General features: G+C 37.2%; 2 protein-coding genes across 3 annotated transcripts; both read right to left on the bottom strand.

Annotated features, from left to right (window-relative positions):
* Positions 1-11191: 11191 nt before the first annotated feature.
* LOC110909591 (putative beta-glucosidase 41) lies at positions 11192-20601 on the bottom strand. 2 transcript variants are annotated; one of them, XM_022154463.2, is made up of 4 exons: positions 20322-20601; positions 20153-20219; positions 19978-20036; positions 11192-11528 (listed from the first exon to the last, which is right to left on the bottom strand). In XM_022154463.2, the coding sequence occupies exons 1-4, from the start codon at positions 20499-20501 to the stop codon at positions 11448-11450; spliced, it is 387 nt and encodes a 128-aa protein (XP_022010155.1). In that variant the 5' UTR covers positions 20502-20601; the 3' UTR covers positions 11192-11447. The 2 variants fall into 2 exon arrangements, with proteins under 2 accessions (XP_022010155.1, XP_022010154.1); XM_022154462.2 differs by lacking the exon at positions 11192-11528 and adding an exon at positions 13948-14166.
* Positions 20602-23893: 3292 nt separating this feature from the next.
* Positions 23894-25560, bottom strand: LOC110911368 (cytosolic sulfotransferase 12). The gene has a single exon (XM_022155976.2). The coding sequence runs from the start codon at positions 25558-25560 to the stop codon at positions 24574-24576; it is 987 nt and encodes a 328-aa protein (XP_022011668.2). The 3' UTR covers positions 23894-24573.
* Positions 25561-26280: the final 720 nt, after the last annotated feature.

Genomic DNA, 26280 nt, shown 5'->3' with positions numbered 1-26280 from the left:
CCCTACCACATATTTCACAAGTCCAATCCAGATTTCTGAAATCTTAACTGGGAGTAGGTTGAGAAGAGAACAGAATAGATCTTTTGCAGAGAAGGTATAATGTACAGATCAAATGAGTTTTTCTCAATTTGATATAGGTTTATTGGGGTTTCTTTTGGGCACTAGAGGGCCTCTTTCGGGTGTTTAGATCTATAGCGCGACAACGTACAGCTAGGTCAGCATGTATCTGGATGCAGCAGAAGCTGTCGTTGCCTAGCACCTCCAGGTCAGCATATATCTGGATGCAGCAGAGGAGGTACACGACTTTTTTCAGAGAAGATTTCAGAATCAGATCAAAATTGTGTGTATCGGGACAACATACAGACATTCAAATAGAAATGAGCTAATTCCAAGTGACTTTCTTTCCTGGGGTCATGTACAGTTTTAGTTCTAAGCAGAAGAACAACCAAGATATCCCCGGATGATTCAACAATATAAAGACCCGAAACCTCAGATGTTGGCTATCTATCAACGCAAGATTTAAGACCATAAAATCATACGCCGTTGGTATGTTACCCACATGGTACATAGTTCGTTATGTTTATATCACTTAGTATCTTTTATCATGTTGAGCGTCAAGCCTATCGACATATCGCAGTAGATCCTAGTCTTTTCACCTATGGCACCTTACATGTGTTAGTCAAACCCTTTAACACGAACATTTATTTCACTTCCCATATCATGCAATTTTTCTTTTTGGCTTTTTCATTTTTCTAATGTTTTTGTATTTTTCTCATTTTCTCCCCCTAAAGCAATACATATATACAGCAAACTCTTTTTGTATTTTTCTTTTCTGAGTTTTCTCCCCCTAAACTCTATATATGTCTCTCTCCCCCCCTAAATTTGTGCATAAATCTTGGATTTTTGCGCAAATTTACCATTTACTAGAGAAAGAACACTTTATATACAAAGTTATAAACTAAGAAAAAGAGAGAAAAAAAAATATTTTTGTTTAACCGTTCTATCATCAGATTGAAGACTAATCATGTTCAAATCAAAGTACTGAATTTAAACGGTACCTTTTGCTGATCATTTCTTACTTCTTTAATCTCCTCCAAAGGAAACATATCATCTGTAAAAAAATTTGAACTTTTTGCAACAGTGAAATGTTACCCGTTTTTATCTCTGGAACAACCGCTATCAACATTCCAGAGATTGTCAACAGCTCCTCCTTGGTTGTTCCTGAAATGTAAGGAGGTTAGTAAGACATGGGTACCCAGGCCATCGTGGTCCTGGGTTTACCTGAAGCATCAAAGTAAGAAACTTCTTTTAGACACAAGTCCCCTTTCGTCTCAAGGATTGGAGACGTTGCTGCTTTAGTTTTGGGTTTCCAAATCTGTTTCGGTCTAACAAACGTGTTGGTTGCCTTCGGTTGAGCAACTTTAACTTGTTCAGGTTTGTGAGTTTTGAAAACAGATTTTTGTTCCTGAACAGCTTTGCGTTTGTTTTTAGCAGCGTTCCAATCCCCATCAGAAGGTTTAACCTTGGGATTCACATTCTTCATTGCCTTCGGTGAAGTTACCTTCATTGGCTTAGAATGGTAGTTACCCTTCGGTGTAACCCTCTGATTTTGCATATAATAGGGCACATAGGGACGATGTGTGCAATTTCGAGCAATGTGACCAGCAATGCCGCAATTGAAGCATGTTTTTCTCTTTACGTAGAAGGCATTCTGATCAGCTGGATTTGCTCTTGCAGGTCCTGAAGGACAAACCGGTCCTTTTTGTGCTTGATGCGCCTGCATATTTCTCTTAGACGAAGACGAATTTGGGTGCTTGTATTTGTTGTTTGCAGAAGTCTTGTTGCTCTGAGCACCATTCTTCGTCTTTTCTCCCTTATTGGAGCTTTCAATCACCTTGTCATGAGCTTTATGAGATCGTGATTGTCCTTGATGAGCAGACTTCGTATACTCCCGACTTTGATCTGCCCGTTTTGGCTCATTCCGCTTGTTGTGAACCGGCTCACAAACATCGGCACAAGAGTGAATATTTGCATTTTGTTGCACGTTTGGGCGATGAACACAATTTCTAGCAATGTGCCCTGGAATTCCACAGTTGAAACATGTCTGTCGCTTCAATGTATGGAGATTCGGAGAGCCAGCAACAGTAGCTTAGCTGATCTGATGGGTCTAGATGAGCGAGCTTGCTTAGCATGCTTAGGTTGCTTTGCTTGTGTTCCATGTGCCTTTTCTGATTTCTTCTGTACCTCTTCCTTTTCAAAATCTGGTTCAGTTTTAATTTCAGAAGATGTAGAAGTTTCATCAACACGTGTTTCTTCATCACATGCATCAACGGTTTCCAATGGGGTCCCACTAGATTCAACATGAGGGACACCCACAGAGACCGATTCAGAAGAAGAATCAGGATATTCTTGATTTTCTTGAGAAGAAGTGTCAGTGGTTTCACTGAATGTATCCTGAGGGACCTCACCTGCAACACTATCATCTGACATATTAGAACCATCACATTCACAATTATTAACCGAAGAAAATTCATCACCAGAATTAATGTTCACAGTTTCAACACAAACATCATCAGTCTTGCCCAAAACATCAGGCCCATTACCAGCTAAAGAAAGTAACATGCTAAAAATACTTTGTCCCAAAATAAGATCAGGATTATTTTCATCAAAACAAGGTTTTTGTGAATCAGAATTTAAAACTTGTTCTCCCCCAAGAGTCTCTTCGCATTTCAAATCAACTTTTTCTGCACATGCAAACGACTGGTTAGGATCAACATTTCCTTTTGAGACAAAATTCATTGAATGACCTGGTTGTTTATCAACAGATTTGCTGTTGATTGATGACTTATCGGTTTTTGGACCGTAAGTCATGTTGCCCTCATTAAGTAACTCCTCTTCCGTGAAAGGCATATAAGTGTAGTTATGATTGTATGGAGGAGGAGTTTTTGTGTATCCCAAACCAGCCCCTTTCTTTTCTTTATACTCTAGTTGTATGTCACAAATGTTCTTGACCAAATTACTAGAGGTGTCAAATTTTTTAATATTGATTTCATTTATCTGATATTTGACTTTCAAGTCCTCTAATTCTTTGGTCAGGTCGCTAATTGTGGCTAGAGCATCCAAGAAATTACAGTTTTTAGCACTGAGGTCTTCTTTTAGCTGAACTATATCCTTTCTTTGGGCCTCAATTTTTTCTTTGTAAAGTTTTTCATTTTTGGCCAAAGTAAAGTTTTTATTCTTAAGATCTTGATAATCTTGAATAAGTTCAGCGTTGTGTAACCGATATGCCTCAACTCTTTCTCTACACTCAGGAGTGCAAAAGACTGAAAGCATCTCTTCACGTAATGTCATAATTTCAATGAGTGGTTGATACAAAACACAAACCAAATGAACACCCGTGTACTTGCTAACTCAAACTCTTTCAATCAAATGATCCCGCTATCTGAACCGCACCTCAAAACCTGTCAAAACCGTTATCACAAACAATCCCCCCCCCCTTTTTTTTTTTTTTTTAATTTACAAAATAAATAATAAACAAAACTATTATTATTATTATAACCTAAAGAAAAACCTAATGATAACTTTCTGTCTTCTTCCTTCAACGAATAAACAACCCGTAACCCTAAATTTTCTGACGATGAAGAGGATTGCCGGCAAAGAACGGTGGTCTGATGTTAATAAACGATGGAGGTACGGTGAATATCGTCGGAGATTTGAACGGAGATTGAAACGTTGATGATGAAGATGATGGCAGTGATGACTGTGATCGTGATCGGTGTCCGATGGTGTGGTAGACAACGGTGGAGAGAGAGGTCGACGATGGAGATGGTTATGGAGGTCCGGTGAGTCGATGATGGCAGTTGCGGTGGTCGGCGGAGGTGGTCGGAGACGAGGATGACCGGAGTTGCAGGGATGAACGATGATGATGGACAATAAGTGATGGAGGGTGGAGGTACTCGTTCGAATGATCGGTGGAGGTTGATGATGATAGCTGCAGGTTCCCGGCGACAATGATCGGAGAAGATGGAGAAGATGGACGGAGGTTGCGATTCGGAACCGATCACCTGACTCGAAACCTCAGTGAGATGGGACTCGAAAACGTGGAAGTGATGACTCGAGACCTTGATAACTCGAGACCTTGAAACAATGGTTGCGACAACGTCGGACTCGGAACCGCGGTTGCGACCGTGATGAACCGAGATCTTGATTGCGACTGTGGAGGTGACTCGAGACCACTGCTAAAATGAATGATGAATCGAGACCTGCTGAAACCTGTGACTCGAGATCTTGTGAGTCGAGATCAGTTGAGTCCTTAAGAATGGGACTCGAAACCGTGAAAACTTGAAGATGACAACACACGTGTCTGCTATTAGCTGAGGCAATGAAGATGATGTCGAAGACTCGAGACCTGTTGTAAGATGGAGAGGGACTCGAAACCAGTGATTGTCGAAACCGTTGTTGCGAGATGAAGACTTGAAATAAGAAACAATATTGACAGTTGTATCAAACTCCGAGATACTTGGAAATTTTTAAATCAAGATACTTTTCAAATTTAAAAGATTATGATTAACATCAAGATATTTCCGGAAAAATAAAAAGATTTTAATCCTTTAACAACCTTTTCAAAATCTAAGCACCAAAATATACCAATTTTTTTAAAAATTTGGACGAACACTATGAAGAGCGCGAAGAACACGGTAAACAAAAATTTCAAATCTTGAATATTTGATATCACACCGAGCCTAGAAACAGGTTCTTTGGCTCTGATACCACTTGTAAGTCCCGTAAAACGGATCTTTCAATGATATCAAACAACCTATTGATTGTGCGGAATCCAATCAATAGGTGATTCAAGAATCAAAACGAAAACGAACAAGAACACCGAAATAACTTTTAACTCACACACGTTTCGATTACTTCAACGAGCAAAAACGTCTGGTATGAGTACACCACAACCAATCACCTCCCACTCTGTTTCTCTAGAAATTCTGTAACTAGGAGGTTCAAACCCTAAAACAAGTTGTAAACTTGTTTATATACCTAGGCAAGCCCACTTCCCTACATGGGCTCCCCTTGGGCTTGCTTGGCCCACATGGCCTAAAGCTTAGCCCAAGTGACCTATAAAGGTCCAAAACCTAATACTAACTAACCCGGTAAAGCCCAGTTCGTAACCATAGCCCGTTGGATTAATTTGATGCGTCAGTCTCACACTTTAGGGCCTAACAAAATGCAAGACTCAAGAGAATAAAAGGTATGGAGCCTTTATGCATGCTCGCTAAGTGGCACACATGCATGGTGCATGTGTTGCAATTGGTCAAGTTGTCAGGTGCGCGACAAGTGGTGGTAACACGATGCATGTACGACATGTGGCACAACAAAGATGTATGCGCGACAAGTGGCGTAGGGTGAGTATACCCGTCTCACCTGGTCCATGTACCCGTCTCTCAGTTAATACCCGCGTATCATTTGTAATTACGGTTAAACAGGTTAAGTGGAGTTTTAGTTCTTTGCCCAAGGTGTAACTCTTATGGGTTAAGACCCGGTCGGCAGCATTGACTTATCGAACCGAACATAATATCCAACAGCTCCCACTTGGACGGTCTCTGATAAGATATCAACGCAGACAACCACCGGTGTTCTAGCTACACATAGCTGTCCCCAACAGGTCATGACACTTTAAAGTCATTAACCAAGGTATCTTCTCTGTAGCAACGGCTTGCTACATGAAGAAAGTAGACTTATGGCAATCTTTGTCATTTATCATTTCTGTAAAAGACATCAATTAAACAATGAGAAATGGATCAGATTCAATCTCACATGGCGTTCAATCATTATCATTCTTGTTCACAGAATCAAAGTGGTCCAATCAAACACACAGTAAATTTGGGTAAGGCCTTACACTTCACCAGTTTGAATCAACGAGGGCACCCAGATGTCTAACTGTTACATAAAATGTATGAGTACATAATCCCATCTTGACTACATATAACTCCCACTGAACTTCAGAACCACTCCCAACCAATGCCTTTAGGACTGGCAGTTATACGACAACATTTAACACTGATCAAAGAATAGTCTTCAGTAAACGAAAGTTCTAGTATGTATCTCAGGTCAGAGGATACTAAATGAGTATACCTAAATCAAATACATCTTATGACCATGATCCATGAAGATGATTTGATACGAGTTACATCCAACGCCATTCATAATGAGGTTTGTGAGTTTGGAAGTCAACTCCTTGAGTCCAAAGTCAGAATAGTCTTAATTCAGAGTCGTTCCCACGAGTCTGACCAACTACGGATAATTTAGAATACAAGATTCATGGATTAAATGTACAAAAATCGAACACAGTTGTAAGATTCAAACTTTGCATTTAACCAGTAAATCAAAGGTGAATTCAAAAGGTACAACTGTTTAAATGTTCGTACATCCAAATACTAAATCAAAACAAATGGTTATCCAATCTAAGACCGATAGCTTGTCCTGAGTCATCGGTTTAAAGAACGGGTCTGCTAGGTTTTGATATGTGTATATTTTGCTTATTAAGATGTCTCCTTGTTCTAGTATTTCACGTATATAGTGTAACTTTCTTAGAATGTGCTTAACCCTGTGATCTGGGCTCCTTGGTTTGAGCAATTATTCCTGTGTTATCATAGAACACCTGGATTGGTTTCTGAAGACTTGAAACCATATCGAGGTCGTTGATGAACTATTTCATCCAAGCAGATTCTTCCGCAGCATCTGATGCAGTTATACATTCGGATTCGGTGGCTGAATTCACCACTATACTCTGTTTGGAGCTTTTCTAATAGACAGCTCCTCCATTGAGAGTGAATACAAATCCTAATTGTGAGCGAGAATCATTTTAGTCACTTTGGAAGCCAACATCAGTGTAACACCTTACAGTGAACTCCTCTTCCACTCCTCTAAACACCAAGAACATATCTTTGGTTCTTCTCAAGTACCTCCGAATGTTCTTTACTGCAGTCCAATGGGCAATGCCAAGACTATGCTGAAAACGACTGGTCATGCTTAAAGCATACGAGACGTTAAGTCTAGTGCATAGCATACATGATTGAACCAATCGTTGAAGCATATGGAACTTCTTCTATTTGCTTAATTCAATGTCCATTGAAGGAGATTGCGATTTGTTCAACACGGTTCCTTTAGTCATAGGAACATCTCCTTTCTTGGAGTTTTCCATCTTGAAGCGTGTAATCGTTTTGTCTATATACGTTCTTTAACTTAGCCCTAGAAGCCACTTAGATTTATCCCTATAGATCTTCATTCCCAGAATGTAAGCAGCTTCTCCAAGATCTTTCATTGCGAAGCAAGATCCCAAATAATGTTTAACTTCGTTAAGCATAGGGATGTTATTTCCAATGATTAGTATATCATCCACATACAGGATGAGGAATGATATGGTGCTCCCACTAACCTTTCTGTAAACACAAGGCTCATTTTCATTCTTGACAAAACCAAACTCTTTGATCTTCTGGTCAAAATGAAGATTCCAGGTACGAGATGCTTGCTCGAGTCCATAAATGGACTTATTGGGTTTGTACACCTTAGTTGGATATTTAGGATCGACAAAACCTTCAGGCCGAACCATATAAACATCTTCAGAGAGATGTCTATTAAGAAAGGATTTTGTTACTGGCCTGCCTAGATCCCAGCGTGGGAACGATACTATTTGGGTGATGGTGGATCGACTCACTAAGTCTGCACACTTCTTGGCTATCAAGGAAACTGACACGTTCTCTACCTTAGCAGACATCTACTTGAAATAAGTGGTTTCGCGGCACGGCGTGCCAACCTCCATTATTTCGGATCGGGATGCACAATTCACTTCGGAACTGTGGCAAGCGATCCACAAATCTTTCGGCTCACGGTTAGACATGAGCACAGCTTCTCATCCTCAGACAGATGGGCAGTCTGAGCGCACTATTCAAACTCTAGAAGACATGCTTCGGGCATGTGTTATCGATTTCGGCAGCAGCTGGGAAAAACATCTCCCTTTGGTGGAGTTTTCGTATAACAACAGTTACCATACCAGCATTCAAGCCGCTCCATTTGAGGCATCGTACGGGCGTAAATGCTGATCACCTCTCTGTTGGGCAGAGGTGGGCGATAGTCAGATCACAGGTCCAGAACTTGTAGTTGATGCTACGGAAAGAATTACTCAGATACGACAACGCATGGCGGCAGCTCGCGACCGTCAGAAAAGCTACGCTGATAAGCGTAGGAAACCTTTCGAATTTCAGGTCGGGGACCGGGTTCTACTTAAAGTCTCACCCTGGAAGGGTGTAGTTCGTTTTGGTAAACGAGGCAAGCTCAATCCGCAGTATGTCGGACCGTTTGAAATCACCGAGAAAATAGGCAGGGTGGCCTACAAACTGAACCTACCAGCAGAACTCGGGGCAGTTCACAATGTTTTTCACGTGTCGAATCTGAAGAAGTGTCTGTCAGATGAGACCCTCATAGTTCCTTTGAAGGAGCTCACTATCGAACAGTTGCATTTAGTCGAGGAACCTGTTGAAATCACGGACCGGGATGTTAAGGTCCTCAAGCACACTAGAATACCTCTTGTTCGAGTTCGTTGGAACTCCCGTCGTGGCCCAGAGTTCACCTGGGAACGAGAAGATCAAATGAAACTCAAATATCCCCAGTTGTTCGAGAACAATGCAATCACTACTGAGGGTGAACCTACTACAGAATTTCGGGACGAAATTCCAACTCAACGGGTGGATGATGTGACACCCCAGGAAAACCAGTAAACGATACAACTTACCTAGGTTCCTCAGTAACCGCATGCCAAATTTCGAGACGAAATTTCTTTCAAGTTGGGGATAATGTGACAACTCGAGTTTCCGACATTCCACTTTCGCATTTATTGCACGTTAACTGCTTTGTTGTTTGATTTGTTTGACCTGTAACTATACGTTGGATTATAAGTTGAGATGAATGTTGATTTACTATGTGTTAAATATGTGTAAAGTATTTGGTTGCATGAGTATTTGGTTGCATGAACTTGTAAACTGTTTAAGAATTTGAACTACCCGACGAAACAAGTGTGTTTCGCCATAAGTCGTCTCGACGAAATGGAGTGTGTTTTGTCATCTTAACCTCGACGAAACAGGGCGTTTCGCCAGCCCAGTGATTCGCCGAGGCCCAGTAATGGCCCAGTACATTACGCGTACAATTTATTGAGTGTTATTGTTTCATTCGTCACACTTTTGGAGAATAAGAAACCCTAGAACTCTCTCTCGCTGTTGATGGCAACTGTGTGCTTCGGAGCCATCTTTAACCGATCAAATCATTCTTTCTATTCCGTGATTGTTTGATGTGTACCATAATTAACTGTTTGCTTAAAATCATTAGGGATCAATGCTAAATAACGGTTATGTTCATGATTGTTTGATGATTGACTATAGTAGGATCTATTATCGGTTTCGGTTTCGTGTGTCGGATTGGATTGTTTGTTGTCGAATCAGTGAATAGATTAGTGTTGATGTTTATGACTTCAATTGTTTATGCCATTGTCCATGAATGGTACGAGCATGTTGCGGAATAATGAAATTGTGAGGTGATATTTGTATGTTAAATTGCTTAGGTTAACACATGATTCAGTGGCCATGAATTTTGTGAAGTAATTTTAGACGCATAAACATCAGATTATTGTGGGGCCGCAAGAGACAAGAATCGTGAAGACACAATATATAACTGTTGGGCTTCTTTTGGGCTGCGATATATTTTTGAAGACTAGTATCAATGATTCCTGAATGATTGCATGTTGTTGTTTGATTGTTGATGATCATTGCGATGACGGCTGTAATAATGATTAGGGTTTCTGTGTTAATCTTTGTAACTGATATGTTATGTGACGTAACGGACTTATTTACGAAACGCTAATCTCGGCGAAACAGACATGGCGAAACAGATGTGTTTCGCCGAAACCATTTAACGATGAAACGAACACGGCGAAACAAGTGTGTTTCGCCGAGGATATCATGACGAAACAAAGGGTGTTTCGTCGAAGGGAAGTGACGACGAAACAGGGGTGTTTCGTCAGGGTTAATTGCACAGTAACTGGATTCCTTTCTGTTAAGGGTTAACTGGATTAGCTAATTGATGTTAGATGGTATGCATGACTTGTATAAGCTTGAATAGGTGCTTTGTGCTATTCGGTGATCATTAATTGTACGTATGCTTGAACTTCGTGAATACAAACTGATTATGTACACGTGCGTACTTTAGGACTTGACTGATTGTTTGTGAGCACATATCCTAGCATACCGAGCAAACCAAGGTGAGTTCACACTCTTACCAAGGCATGGGATTCCCGGGGTTGGGAATGGGATTTGGATGATTTACTTGTATTTACCTGGTTACTGGAACTTCGTAATATTGTCCTCGGGAGGGGAAGGTTGCTTATAGATACGGCTAGACTAGTGATACTTACACCACTCTTCGCACACACGCCTGTTATGGCTGCGATACTAACACAATTACTAATCTTCGCACACATGCCTGGGATGGTCGCGATACAAATACTAAACTTCGCAAACATGCCTAGAGGGCCGCGATACAACTATACCTAGTCTAGAATATATGGGAAACCCCCACTAATCTTCGCAAACAGGCCTAGAGGGCCGCGATACAAATACATACGATACTTGGTTTACTAAACGAACATATGGTTTACAATACGACTACTATAACTAAACAACCAACTGTGAACTCGCTCAACTAGTTGTTGACTTTCTGTTACATGCCTTGCAGGACCATAGGTACTCATTGGAGGTTGCACGGGAGGCGCGGTCGTTGTGGGCACGGATTTGTGAATGCTCTGATGAAAACATTATGACTATTTAAACTTGATACTTATGTTGGATTTTCATACTATGCTTCCGCTACTTAAACTATGTTTTGTTTGAACACCAATTGTATTGTGTTGGATTTCATAAACTACTTTTAATTCTATATGCTATGTTCAATATGATTGGTGGCTTGATCCTGGTCATGTCACGCCTCCATGCGGTGGTACTCTGCGGGTGGATTTTGGGGGTGTGACATAAATAAGTCACCGGAGAGAAGTCCACAACGATGGTGCGAACTAAGAATATAGATTACTTTTAAGGTAGGCACAACCATGATAACTCTAACTTAAACTAAGAATCTAGATTATTTTAAGTGAACTGTTGACTAAATCATTCAAAACTCTATCCAAATGTATGCCATTTAGTACTCAATGGTAACAAAACACACAACAAAGTGAAACCATCATGCTGCCTCCTGCAATTAAGGTACCTGCATAAAGAGGTGCTAAAGAAAACATATATTAAACCAGTCTCTCTTTACACGATACAGTTTTCGTATAAAATGAGTGAAACTTAATCTTCCTGGTACCTCGATTGGTTTGCCGGATCATTCAAAATCCAGTGTGTTTAGAGAAACTTCACAGTTCTGTGCAACAATCGGCTCTGGATCTCTGGAGAATTCCTCAAGTAGAGATATACATTGGTCATCTACAAAAATGGTTTATTAAGGTTAGAAACATCAAGTTTTTCATAAAAGTGTCCCGAGTTAACCCAACACAGCCCTTTTGACCCTAAAAATCGTGTTTGACTACTTGCCCAATATAGTCCATTTTCAACCCAAATGTTATTAAAAAGTATAGTAGATTTTAGAAGCATGTTACCTTATATTTTTGGTTTTTAAAAATGTGGCAACTCTCTCTCTCTCCCCCTTTCTCTGTGTTAATTATTCTTTTTTTCTTGTTCCTTTCAGTTTTTCGTTCAATATATAATTCAGTTTATAACAACTTCTCATTTTTTATACTTAAACGTGAATCTAATAAGTTCTGTTCAAACTTATTTGTCTACAATCAACAAAATTTCATATAACCAGCAATTTCATGCACATTCAAAGGTCTTACAATCAAACACAGACATCAATCAATCTACACACTTTCTCAAAACACAATCTCTAACATAACTAACCTGTAGCAGTAATTCAAAACCCTAACTAATGTGTTGTGCACTCACTAATATCTGCTACACACGTCTCACTTATTCATCTTCACAACTTCAAACACATCTTCTCTTATACCTTATACCAATCAACAAAATCTCATATATCAATCAGCAATACAATGCACAATCAAAGACCTCACAATCAATCCCAAACATCAATCAATATACAAAATTTCTCAAGACGCAAATTCTAATATCACTAACCTGATGCGCTACTGCTCAATAATGTGTCGGGGCCATGAAAAACTTGATAACCCTAACTAATGTGGTGTGCACTCATTCATATCAGTTGCACACGTCTCACTAATCTATCTTCACAACTTCACACACACTCTTAAACTAATAGCTTTTAACACTCAACAAAATCTCATATAACCAGCAATTTGATGCACAATCAAAGGTCTCACAATCAACCACAGACATCAATCAATCTACACACTTTCTCAAAACACAGTCTTTAACATCACTAAAATGTAGCAATAGTACAAAACCCTAACTAATGTGTTGTGCACTCGCTAATATCTGCTACACACATCTCACTTATTCATCTTCACACCTTCACACACATCTTATGTAATACCTTATACGAATCAACAAAATGTCATATATCAATCAGCAACACAATGCACAATCAAAGACCTTACAATTAGTTCCAAACATCAATCAATCTACCCATTTTCTCAAAACAGGAGTTACCGTGATATGGAATGTTATAGATAATTGATTGCTATAATAAAATAATTAAGATAAAATATATGACTATCAATCAATGCTTCAGTAAATAACTTTTTGGTTTCTGTAGAACAATAACTTTCAGCATCCGGATTAGTTAATTAACCTGTTATATGCAATACTAAACCCGATTAATAACGCTTGACTAAACCAAACACCCCCTCCTTAAACCTCAACGGGAAAGAATTGATTATTTTTCAAGAAGGAACGGAAATCAGCTTGAACAAACACTCGTTGGTACCGAGGTGGAAAGCGATGGTGATCGTGTCACAATAACCGCACGGTTTCCACCAATTTCAGTTGGATTAGTATGTATAATCAGTTCTACACAAAGAGAAATAGATGAATTATATAAATCACCACACAACAGTTTTAAAACCCGATTCAACCCATAAGAAACAACACCATAATAATAGAATTGAAGTACATCACCTTAATAAATAAATTTAAAGTCGACATAAACTTATTTACGTGAAGTGGGTTTAGAAACTACCGGGTCGAAATATTTACCAGACTTGATGAGAGAAACATTGAGCCATACCACTGTTATCCTCTCCTACATCATCGACACAGAAATCCGGATCCAACCCGAGCTCTTTGCATCTATCCCAAAATAAGTCCCAATACTGAAAGTCAAAGCAAAAGTCTACTTTTGCGACTTTCGGTTGCGAACCGAGCCTAAACTCAGGTTGAACATGCCTAAACATGTTCTTATATTATTTACCAAGTTATTTTAATGTTAAAACATGTTCCATAACCTCTGCATTATCAGTTATGAATTAATTTGTAAAAATTGATTCTGTTGAATTTTTATTAATAAGTTTGTCTTGATCCTCTACTGTAACCGCTTTACCATCACTAATGTATCCTGCATTATGTAAACCTAATCCGCAACTTGTAAAGCTACAGACATCGATGTGTTTGAAGACTGAAAATCAAATTTCAGTTAACAAAAAATTATGTTTTTGACAAGTTGACTTTGAATTTATGTAAAATGCACCATAGAAACATTAGAACAATAAACTAATGATACTTGACATTTTCTTATACCTAAGACTTCATTATCTACTAAATGTAGACTAAATGTCCTTTTCTTTGTGAAATTACTATGTAGTCATTACAGTTTGTACAATGGCTTAAAGTTTTTACCATTCTTTCATTTCAAACTAATGAATCAAGTTCACATTTTTCAATGAGACTCAAAGTCTCATTTAGCTATTATATCGTATATGAATATGCATATTTCTCTCTTTCATCTAGAGAATATACATTCAAAAAGTTACCAACCAATATTGTAAGCGAACGTCCTTTTGAAAGCTTCCCGATGATGCTTACTATTCGTGAGTGGTTCATGCATGTAATAATACTCAATTAGCCAGATTAAGCCAACTATTTTATGCTGCACAATCAGAATCAAGAAGTCCAATTAATAGCCAATCTTAAAATAGTAAAAATTGTGAAGATAGAATACTACCAAGTAAATTGTCTGGAAATTTCATGATATGGCTTTGCTACCTTGGCATGCGCCAACATAATATTGTGAAGCTCCATATAATCAAGCTTTAAAAATCGAAAACAAATTAAAATAAGAAAATAAATTGTCTTTCCACACAGTTTACCAGACCTGCAGGATCAAAGTAATATGCATTTTGCCAATCGAGTTGAGTCCACTGATGGTTCTGTAGGATCGTTTTGCCGACCAAGATGAGTCCTTCAGAGGCGTTCTACTCAATATGAAAGGCGGAAATAGACATATCGAGTTTGATTCAGCTAGATATTCACTTTAAATGTCTTTCTCATTAAAGTGATAAAGTTTTACAGCGAAATGACACTTCGGTAGCACTTCGGCTCCGGAAACACCTTGGTAATTTCGTACCAAATGAAACTACATGTCAGCTATTTATAGGTAACTAATTCCGCACCAACTGTTCATGCGGAATTAGATTCCATGCAGAAATACACTTTCACACGGAATTAAGGTTCATGCGGAATTAGCTTCTAATTCTGTGCGGAATTACCTAAAACCTAAATCTGACAGTTTTCTCGAATAAAGTGCCTAAGACTCGATACAAGACGAAGTCGACAGACGTATGCACTAAAAGACTCCTCCTCGGATGTTGACGAGTCTTAAGTTTCGAGTCTTCAACGTCTTCGGTCTTTATCAGTCTGACAGTTGTAAAACTTCTTCAATCTTTTCTCCTCTCTTTTCATCAGTACCAACATACTCCCCTCGAACAAATAAATGCTTATTTGCTTACTTTGCTGTGAAATCGAGGCTAGGAAAGACCTAGGTCAACAATAAACACTTGTCTGTAATAAAAATCTGAGTTGTCGGAACAGAACAATTTGACTAGATCTTTTCTGTAATAATTGTATTATCATTTATGATATGGTATGGGACGTGATGCTTAAAATATTTGGTAAATGTAGTTGTTATGGAAACTTCTGGACAATCTGTTTCGCTCAGTGCCGCGCTCTGATGATTCCGCCATCGGTTGGGGTGTGACACCCAGAGGAAAAAAAAAACTATTTGGACTAAAATGGCAATTTTGACCAAACCTTAGGAACTAAAATGACAATTTACTGTAATAAATAAATAAACTTTCATATGCACATAACAATTGAAAATTTAGATATATAAATATTTTATTGGTGCATATATTCATATGTATAATATCATGTCTTTATTAATATAAAACATAAATCTCTTTTTTTATTGAATGCCACATAGCTGCAACCGTTTCTTTATAACCGACAATTATTTACTAGAATTGTAACCGACGATTGATTACTAGAACTTTAATGACCACCAATGTGAAGGTTTGATTGATAAGCCAATTGAACTATGCTAGGAACGGTTGAAATCCTGAACTCTAAATCTTCTGCTCATTTATCTATCACGCTTTTTGTTTATATTTTCACTAAGTTTGGCTACCATAAGAACTAGTAATAATCACCAAGCACCATCGATCACGAAATCGTCTAGCAGTTTGGTGTCATGCGTATAAGGGATCAACATTATTGCTTATTTCTTTTTGCGACATTCTACAAAAATTCTAAGGGCTGAGGATAATTTTTGGAATATTATTTCTTAAACGCTACAACTTTTATTAAGTTGTATTTGGCTATCTTCGCAACTTGTGAGTAAGCTCTCTCCCCTTTTTATCAACTTTTTGGGGTGTATCAATATGTCTCACTCAATTATTTTTATCTAAATTCAAGTATGCAATATTTGATGTGTCTTATATGCATTTATTGGATGTTGTTGTTATTGTTGTTTGTTGAGGTTATTGTTGTTGTTGTGTTGTTTATCATAGTTAATAATCATTCATTCAGTAGATCCACGGCTGACCTTTCCTCATGATTTGGAGATGTCGGTATCGCCCCATTAGTCTTGGCTGACCTTTCCTCCTAACCATAGGATGTTGGTATCGCCACAGTCACACCCTTTTTGGATGTGGGACACAAGGTGTTGGTTTTGGTTTTGGTGTTGGTCTTTGTCTTATACATTATTCAGCTACTTTTCTATGTTCATATTATTTGTGCATCGCTTTCACATGATTGATTGCATGCTTAATATTTAATTATTATTTGGAATTAAAAAGGTAAAACATATTACTTTTATTTCTAAATTTTAAAATGGTAAACCTATTTTACTTAACCAAGGTTTACTCGTCAGCTCTTGTAGCTGACCCAAAAATACTATTTTACACATGATACAGGTGTAGAGGATTGAAAACTAGACTGGATCAGGATCACTGAGAAACTTTGACTTAGTAATAAAAAAGACAAGTTTGATTATTATTTGAATATTTGAAACTTATATGAAAAGTGTGACATTTAATCATGACATGTTTATTTATGAAATTTTAATAGTGTAATAAGCTTTGGGCAATTATCATGTCCCGTACCATTCCGCTGCAAGTCGAGGTGTTACATAGATGTGAGCTTTGATGTACAACCTAATACTAATACGTATTGTATAGGGCTACACAATGTGTATTACTTTTTATAGTGGAAACATTGTCAGCCTTTAACTGACCTTAAAATTTGAATATACTATAATACGCATCCTATAGTCTTATACAATACGTATTAAAGGTGCCGATTTAATATTCCAAGCTGTGCCAATAATACGACCCAAATCCATTCCATAAGTAAACCCACATGATATGTTTCATCCATATCCCCATAATTCCACCAACCATTCACGTGCCATAAGTAAACCCAATGATATGTTTCATCCATATCCCCATAATTCCACCAACCATTCACGTGACATGTTTCATCCATATCACCATAATTCAACCAACCATTAAACCACGTGACGCTGATCAGGTACGTGTCCCGTCTTTTGTATATTGAGTTTTGTATTTTGAGTCTCTTTATTTCTATTTTTATTTTTTTTTAGTATCTCTTGGTTTTATGGGTTCACTTTGAGTTAATTTTTGCAGTGAATCAGTCAGAACTGTTCGTACTCAATCTCCATTTAGATGAGGATGATATGAACACCTTTTTAAGAGAGCGAACCGAGACTCTACTGAATGCGGCCACAAATAAAATGCTATATGGTTGTTGTGGAATACGATTTACGAGGATTCTACTTCTTTAAACTAGGAAAGTCTATTCCATTTTTGTTATCTTTGTATTTTTATTTTTATTTTTAGTTTTTTAGTAGGTAGTTTCTCGCTCCATTGAGGACAATGCAGAATTTAAGTGTGGGGAGGGGAAACTAGCGCTAATTTTGTCTTAGTCAGTGTCGTGTTTGTCGTTAAAAAAATCCATATTGAAAATTTTTGAAATGTCTCGAAAAGGTTTTTGCATAAAAGATGATAGGTATAATCGGATCATTGGTTTTCAGTAATTACTATATATAAGATAATGAAACGGTCGAGCATACGTCTAACTTAGGATATGTGGGTAGGCTCAGCCGGTTGAAAGGTTCCTTAGAATTGATACAATACACTTAATTATTAGGATTCTTGTGGGTTCTCGCCTTAGGAGCTATCGCAAAACCAAAACTATAGAGAGTATAAGAGGTACCGTTATAAATTAAAAACTTATAAGTATTCTGGTAAAATGGCACACCCGTTTCTTTTTATGAAAATAAATCTGAAACAAGGTGGCACCCGAAAAAAATATTCCATCCATCCATTCATTTGAGCTAGTGTGTATTGACAAAGCCTATGGTATTATCACTGGGATGGTGACTCAGGTGTTATATACCCTCTAAGTGGAATTAAGAAATGATAAATATGTGAAGCTTATGGCAATAACCACTAGGATGGTGAATCGGGTGGGGTATGTCCGCTGAGCTGATCATAAGCAAAACATATCAAAGCTCATAACCATCATCCATTATCCATCATAAATTTAATCGGAAATACATAAGAATTTTTAATATAAGATGGTAGATACTTATCTTTTAACCTCATAAGCTTGAAGAGGGATTAGGTAATATCAAGGGCGGAACCATAGTGAAATGAGCCGTAGCACGGGCTACGGCTCAACCCCGTATTCGTAGTGCTTATTTTCCGATTTTATATAAAGGATACCCTTAAAAAAATACGGGGATACCTCTAACCAAAAAATAGGATACTTGATATTACTAAAATCCCTTTTTTTATAAGCTCAAACATTTTTAACCCGAAATCTTGTAGAATAATTATGCCCGAATGATAAAATAAGCCCAAGTTAACAATAATAAAATTGAAAGGAGTCCCTAAATATAATTAATAAAGTTAACCCAAGACGCAGAACGATATTATAGTTGAATAAGTGATCTTGCTCGTCTTATGGTGGACACCGGAACACATAGTTCATGTCCTTTGGTTTATCAGGTAGTTAAGCTAACTTTGGTTTTACCGGTCGCAACCGTAACCGTTGAAATATATTTTTTTTCCTAAATTGAAGCATGTCAAGACGGATTTACGCAATTGAATGTGCCTGAAATATTTGAACAATGCTATGGTTTTTGCGGTCGAAAAATAAACTATTGATAAAGTATAAGACGATGATGTGATAGAACAATTTCAAGCTATGAAAAAGAAAGATGACACATCTATTAGATATTTATTTGTTTTACTTTATTTATTATTGTTTTTTTATAATTGCCCGGTAATTTTTTTTACGGGATACCCCTAAACTAATGGACTAGTTCCGCCACTGGGTAATGTTGTGGTCTTTTGAGTGTGGGATCCACAGATGAATAATTCACTTGAACTTAAAGGATCTTGGATAAGGGCTTGGAAACCGACGATTAGGTTTAGATGAATCATATACCCGCAACCTTAGCTTGATTAGATTTTTTAATAAAATAACGGAATAAATCGAAAACCGTTGTTTCTGATTGTGATTCCATTGCAAATAATTTTTTCGAAACTAAAAAAGATAAATATGGGAATTTGATTTGTGTATTTTAGATGCAGTTTTTTGTATATAAATATTGTATATATATGCTGTTGTTTCGTTATTGATATATTATAAAATAATTACTGACCATAATTAAAGCTAGATTGTTTTAGTTTATAATATATTCATTATTATATTTAATTTAATAAATAAATAGAGTAAGATAAGATGTTTTGTTGTAGTGGAATTAAAGAAAACTAAAAGTCCATATTTTGATGATTTTGTTGATGGTGTCGATGGCTGGAATGTGTTAATTTGGAGTCACAATTGAAAGGAAGTTGGGCTGAAATATATAACATGGACTTCCGCTTAATTAATGAATCATGGGCCACAAATGAAAGTTTTGTAAAGACAAAGTCGGTGCATATGCCAGATACTTTTGCTACCTCAAACTATGGACATTTAAAGAGTAGAAATAAACAATAGAGAAAAATGCCCGTATAGTCCCTCTGGTTTTGCCTTTTTTCACCTATAGTCTCTAACTTTCTAAAATTACATGAATAGTCCCTAAGTTTTCATTTTTTGTTCCCGGATAGTCCCTGGGTCTAACTTCAGTTTGTTTTCTCTGTTAAGAGGGTGTGAAATGACAAAAATACCCTTTCCTTAAAAGGCCAAACCACAGGGACTATCCGGGCATCTTCTTCATTTTTATTTGTAAAACCCCACCACCACACTTCATCTTCAACCTCCACCCACCATCACCCTCCTCCACCCTCCACCATGTTTATCCATTCACCGCCAAAAACATTCTTCAAAATCGTACAACTTAATTTTCCACAAAATTAAACAAAAAACTAACCTTAAATCGATGATATTGATCAACCACCTGATCCGCATTGCTAAAATCCAATATACTCCCTATTCAAATCAACCAACAATCATCAACCAAACCCAAACTCAAAACATTTGCTCAATTGCACTTTAAAAAAAGTCAAAATCAGCAATAAACAAACTTAATTTACTAAATTAATTACCGGGTATCCTCGAAAAAGTATCCCAGATGCTAACTCCTTTATTTCCTTCATCAACTGCCCCTTCAAACTGCAAATAACGATCAATTAACCAACCCCACATGATCAGTTACAATACGCACATAACGTGTTTGATGAAATGCCTGAATGAGTTTGAACAATAAATCGGAACCTGGAAAGCAGATGAGGCGGTTCCAAATGTAAACCCATGTGGGAAATCGGATCTGCTTGTGGATTCCGATCGGAAAAACATGCATGATGTGATTAGTAGTGAGAGAATAAGAATTATTGGGTTCATGAATGTGTTTTGTTTGAACTTTGAAGAATGTTTTGGCGGTGAATGGATAAACATTGTGGGAGTAAGTTGGACGGAAATATATAAATGTCACGAAGAATAAATGGAGGGTGGAGGAGGGTGATGGTGGGTGGAGGTTGAAGATGAAGTGTGGTTGTGGGGTTTTACAAATAAAAATGAAGAAGATGCCCGGATAGTCCTTGTGGTTTGGCCTTTTAAGGAAAGGTTATTTTTGTCATTTCACACCCTCTTAACAGAGAAAACAAACTGATGTTAGACCTATGGACTATCCGGGAACAAAAAATGAAAACTTGGGGACTATTCAGGTAAGTTTAGAAAGTTGGGGACTATAGGTGAAAAAAGGCGAAACCACATGGACTATCCGGGTATTTTTATCTAAACAATAATACAAATTAGATTGTAGTGCAGTCGGCGTTAGTGGTTCTGTAGTGCAGTCGGCTTCAGTGGTTCTATTCGAGGCTACTACACAGCTTCTAACTTCCTAATAGTTTTACCTTTTTTTTTGGGTGTTGTTTCCTATTTGTTGCTTTTCTTTCTTGGTTATTTTTTGGTTTGTTTCCATTTTGTTGCTTTTCTTACTTGGTTATTTTAATAATAATTATACGTAAATATGATCATTTTATTTTTATATTAAGTTATAGTTTCGTAAATTACACGAGTTGAATAAATTTATTATTACACACTTAGTATTAAAAAGACTAAATGACAAAGGTCGTGCTACAAAGAAACTACCGGAAAAAATAACTATGTTTTTACGTGCTTGTTTTTAAGTACATTCCGGTATAGACCAAGTTGGTGTGTTTTTTTTTCTCGGTAATGAGTCTGATCAAATATAATACATATTCGTGTTTATTTTTATGTGCGTTTCCAATTGATCTACATTTTGACATAAATTGTGTTCAGGACGAGTTGGGTCAAATATTTTACGTTATAAATTTGGGTTACGTTAAGTTATGGTGCCGCCTCAACACGCGGCGGGTCATGATACTAGTTCGAGAATAAAAACATATGTCGGGGGATGGGCTATATAAGATGAATAGATCGCAATTCTTTGGAGGGGGCTATTATTTTTTTACAGCAATAACCTTAGGGAGTTCGCATACGACAATTTTTTTGGAGAAGAAAGCAACGTTTTGGCATATGGCTGACAGAAACCTAAGCATTAAGATGAAAAGTACGCGTGGCTAAACGTTTGTGGCTTCCGCCCGGATGAACGTTGTTTCGTTTTGCATTGAAACTTTGTTTTCCGGATTCTTATTAACTGGTAAATCTTGACCACTTGTTTTGATTTTGTGAAACATATATTATATTTGAATTGTTTGTTGTTTATCAAGCGTATTTGCGATTTCCTTACATCACTAGCGGATTGTTAAATTGGTTGGTAATTGGTATAATCAAACAAGTTATTAGGTTGTATGGTGAGTCTTAAAACTATCCCTAATAATTAATCAAAATCATTAATTATAAGGCCATGTCTATGTGGTGTTATGAATCTGTAAATGGGTTTTTGTGTTAAAACGGGCAATCGGTATTCCGGGTGGAGGTTGTTTTTTCTCATATTGATCACAACTTTCTTACTTAGTTTTCTTATTTAAAATCAATTAATCAAACCCCCAATCTAGATAATTTTAGTTTTTAGTAAAATCTTTATACTGACCACAAATTCCCCGTGGATACGATACCATACTTACGCTATCTATATAGTTTATTTAGTTTTTAATTGACCCTAACGATAGTCATCAGTAGGCAGTGGCGGTGATGATGGTGGTGGTGGTGGGTGATTGTAATAAAAATGAAATCACAAGGGCACGTACTTTAATAAAAAAAGGGTATAATACTCTTTTATTCATTTTATGACAATCAAACTAACCACTTACTAACGCCAGGATGCAAGGTGTGATGGAATATCCACCAGGGTGTCATTAGGCAAAGGCTAAAAGATAGGGTATCTTATTCAATCTCGACCAAACCACATGACATAGTGGCAAGTTACTCTTTACTCTTCTCTATATTATTTTATAATAATGACGGTACTTAGAACACAATCACACAAGTTGAATTAACAATAAGAATGCCGGAAACTTTAAATGGTTATTATAATAATAGGGTCTACATATTCACACACCCAAGGGCTTATTTCCACACATTCAAAACGCCTAGTACAGGCCTAGACGGACGTCTAGGGTTCAAGTCTCCGACCAGTTGGTCAACCTCGTACCGTGTCAAATCAATTACTTCATACGCCACGTACAGGGCTAGACGCCCCGTCTTAAAGAAAATGAGAAAACGAAAAAAAAAATAAAAATGTATGTCGCGTACAGGGTAAGACTATGCGTCTAGTGTGTTCCAGATGACCATTATAGCCTTGTGTTGCCCCCAATCTAGCCCTAACTCAAGGGTATAATAGTCTTTTAAACAACTCTAGACGCCTAGCCTAGCCCTGTACGCAACCCCCTCAAGTATAAAAATTAAAAAAAATAAAATGGGAAATTACCATTTTAGCCCTGAGACACCCCAAGTCTAGGCCTAACTCCGGGCTAAAATGGTAATTAACCATTTGAGAACTATTCTGCTCAAATGGTTAATTACCATTTGAGCCCTAAGTTACGGCTAGACTGTGGGCAACACATGGCTATAATGGTCTTTTGGACCACACTAGACGCACAGTCTTGCCCTGTACGCGACGTATATTTTTATTTTTTTGTTTTCTCTTTTTAGTATCAATAACACTAATATTGATTATAAAAAACTCATATTAATATCAATAACACTAATATTAATTATAAAAAAAATTCATACTAATTATAATAACACTAATATTAATTATACAAAAATCATTCTTCCAATATTACTACTATACGATAGGTGTAGTATCGTATAAAAACGATTAATATTGTATACAAATATTTGTAGTTTATTTAAAAAAAAACTTATTTTTATTAAGTATTGCAAAAACGATTAATATTGTATAAGATGTTTGTACAAAAAAATAAATAAAAAACCTTATATACGCCTCATATAGGCCTATACGATGCATATAAAGGGTAGGGGTCATATATGAGACCTGTGACGGATCCTATACGCCACGTATAGGCCTATACGTGGCGTATAGGAGCATCCAGACCAAAAGTGATACCGATCAGGCACTGATTTTAATGTAATGCTATACGCCCCCTATAGGTATATACGAAACAAAGAGTGTGCAAATAGGCAAATGATGTGTGTGAATAGTTTGAACCTAATAATAACTACATAATAAATATGAACTACAATTAAAGGGAGACTCAAGGAACTAATAACAAAAACAAATAATTTGGAATTCATCTATCAAACTAGATGATAGCACATAATAGAAAATTGAAAAAAAAAAAAAAAACTAGTGGTAAAAATGGTATGAATCTCAACACAAACAATACAAACAACAGAAATAGCGACTAAAAACAGGTGATAAAACTTTTATTACTTATCCAATCCAAAAAAAAAAACCTCAAACCAAACCCTAGATCTCAATAATTTGAGATATGTAAGATACAAATATTAGATTCAACAGATTAAGACAATCTGTTGAATGATCAGCAAAAAAGGATACAATAATACCAGCAGAGAGATCACAAGATCTCTAATACAACACGGATCTCAACACAGAGATGAACAAGACAATGAACGAATACAGAGAAAATGAATAGAAAACCCAAGAAAAGATCTGCGTAATTGAACCTCTTCACTCTCTGTATTCCTTACCTGCATCACAACATGCTACACTTTAGCCCTTCAAAAGTTTCAGATGAGCCCTTGTATTATCTTCTGTGTACAATAACCACCTCACACATATACCACCATCAACCATAACAATAATAACAATAAGCCCACAACAGAGCCCAATAACATGAACTATAAGCCCAACTGTATGGGCTGCCCAACTGTATGAATTATACAAATTATGTTGGCACATATTTTGAACACTAGAAACTCAATCAATAACACCTGCATGCAAAAGCTTCCATAGCCATTAGAGATCACATGCATCTCACATAATCAAGTGTTTGAATCATCCTCACAAAGTATTTGAACAAATAGCAGGGAACCAAAAAACACACACAAAAGGTAACTAAAACCTTAAACCCGAACCACATAACTTTTCTTCACAAATCTTCTCAAGACGCTCTACCATTTCCACTGTCAGATAGTTTTTCCAATCACCAACTTTACCATTTCGAAAAAATGCATTGTTACTCTCGCCTGATGGAAGCTTTCCTTCCTTGTTCACCTTCAAATTACTAAGAGTATCAAAGCTACAAACATCCAAAATAGCATCAACCATACCTTCCTCCTCTTTGGACGAAAATGGGCACCCTAAAAATTCAGCTAGTTTCCTCAAATGAAGATCTGGTTTCTCTTTCATCTCCTCATATGTTAGAAAATAAATCTTTTCTGGATTCTTTAAGCTTTCCTGCCAGTAACCTAACATGTGATCCCAAAAGGGTCCATACAAGCTTACTCCTTTACAAAACTTTTCAAACACTTCTTCAATTGAATTAGTCCCCATTTCTTGGAGCCTCAACTTGTTTGTGAAAGCCCACAAAGATATAAAAGTATCTTTAGGGTTTCTACAAAGATAAACAAGCTTACATTTTGAATCCTGGACGGATTTTGGTAAAGATACATATGGTAAATGAGTGGCAAAGAGCCTTGGAGATGCTAAGGATGAAAGATCCGGGTTCTCACCATCGATGTAGAGCTTAAGCTCCAAGAAAGGTACAAGCATATGCGGGTTGTTTGATAGTAATGGGTGGTCGTGTTGGGTTTGTGGAAAATGAGTACGGTTTACTAAGGCGAACAGGATGGCTTTTAACCAGGTGGTGCCTGATTTGGGAGTTGTAACAAGAAGTATATCAGTGTCTTGAGCCTTAAAATGTTTTTGACATGTAAGAGCTCCTTGCAATTGCCTGGCAGTCTGCCAAAAACCTTGGTAATTGTATAATGTCTTTAGAAGCCATCCACTTTCAGTAGGAAGAATGGACAGTAGGGTCATGCATTCTTGACTTACTACATCTTCTTTCAAATATATTGGCTCTGGAGGGTGGGATGTCTCCATAGAGATAAGATCGGTGGCTGTTGAATTCTAACATGACCTGACTATTTAATAAGGAATTGGGTTCCATTAACTAACGAGATCTGGTTTTACAATAGGGCTATATTAGCTGTCTAGTCAGACTTCCTGAAATCGAGATGAGTGTAGAAGTGATATAAAAGTACATGTGTAGCGCCTATAATATTTTTTTTTGGAAAATTACAAAAATGGCCATCGACCAAAACCACTATCAGATTTGGCCATCTCATGCGTCCTTGGAGCGACACATCAAGCACGGGATAAGTCTTTGGAAATCCCTTCACTAATGCGTTTGGAAGTGTACGGAACGCGTCCTTAAATTGCACGGGATGCCTCCCAAACGCATCAAGCACCGGAAAACTTTCAGATTCGCCGGAAACTATGGAGTATGATTGTTTTCTTTTGCACTTACTTTTTAATCTTTTTGTAAAGTTGCTCCTTCTTGCAGTTGGTGAAATTAGGCTATACAGTATGGAGAGACTCATCCTTAGAGGATGACCCTCCACGTAAGCGCCACGTAGGATGGGTGTGAGGATGGGGCAAAGGGGATGAAACTAAGGAGATGGGGGATGAGCCATATATATATATATATATATATATATATATAAATATATATATATATATATTATCTATATTAAAACAATACATTTTGGTGCCACTTGGCATAATTTTAATCCACTTATTGCCACATATCCTCCCTACAGC

The sequence above is a fragment of the Helianthus annuus genome, chromosome 15 (genome assembly GCF_002127325.2).
Source record: "Helianthus annuus cultivar XRQ/B chromosome 15, HanXRQr2.0-SUNRISE, whole genome shotgun sequence".
Lineage (NCBI taxonomy): Eukaryota > Viridiplantae > Streptophyta > Magnoliopsida > Asterales > Asteraceae > Helianthus > Helianthus annuus.
Note: the sequence above shows the minus strand (reverse complement) of the source record. Positions and strands in the feature narration are given on the sequence as shown.

Coding starts and splice junctions, on each gene's coding strand:
- LOC110909591 (XM_022154462.2), bottom strand. CDS start 20,501: ATGTTTATCCATTCACCGCCAAAACATTCTTCAAAGTTCAAACAAAAC. Junction 20,220..20,321: donor CCGCCTCATCTGCTTTCCAG/GTTCCGATTTAT, acceptor CGTTATTTGCAG/TTTGAAGGGGCAGTTGATGA. Junction 20,037..20,152: donor TACTTTTTCGAGGATACCCG/GTAATTAATTTA, acceptor TGATTTGAATAG/GGAGTATATTGGATTTTAGC.
- LOC110911368 (XM_022155976.2), bottom strand. CDS start 25,560: ATGGAGACATCCCACCCTCCAGAGCCAATATATTTGAAAGAAGATGTA.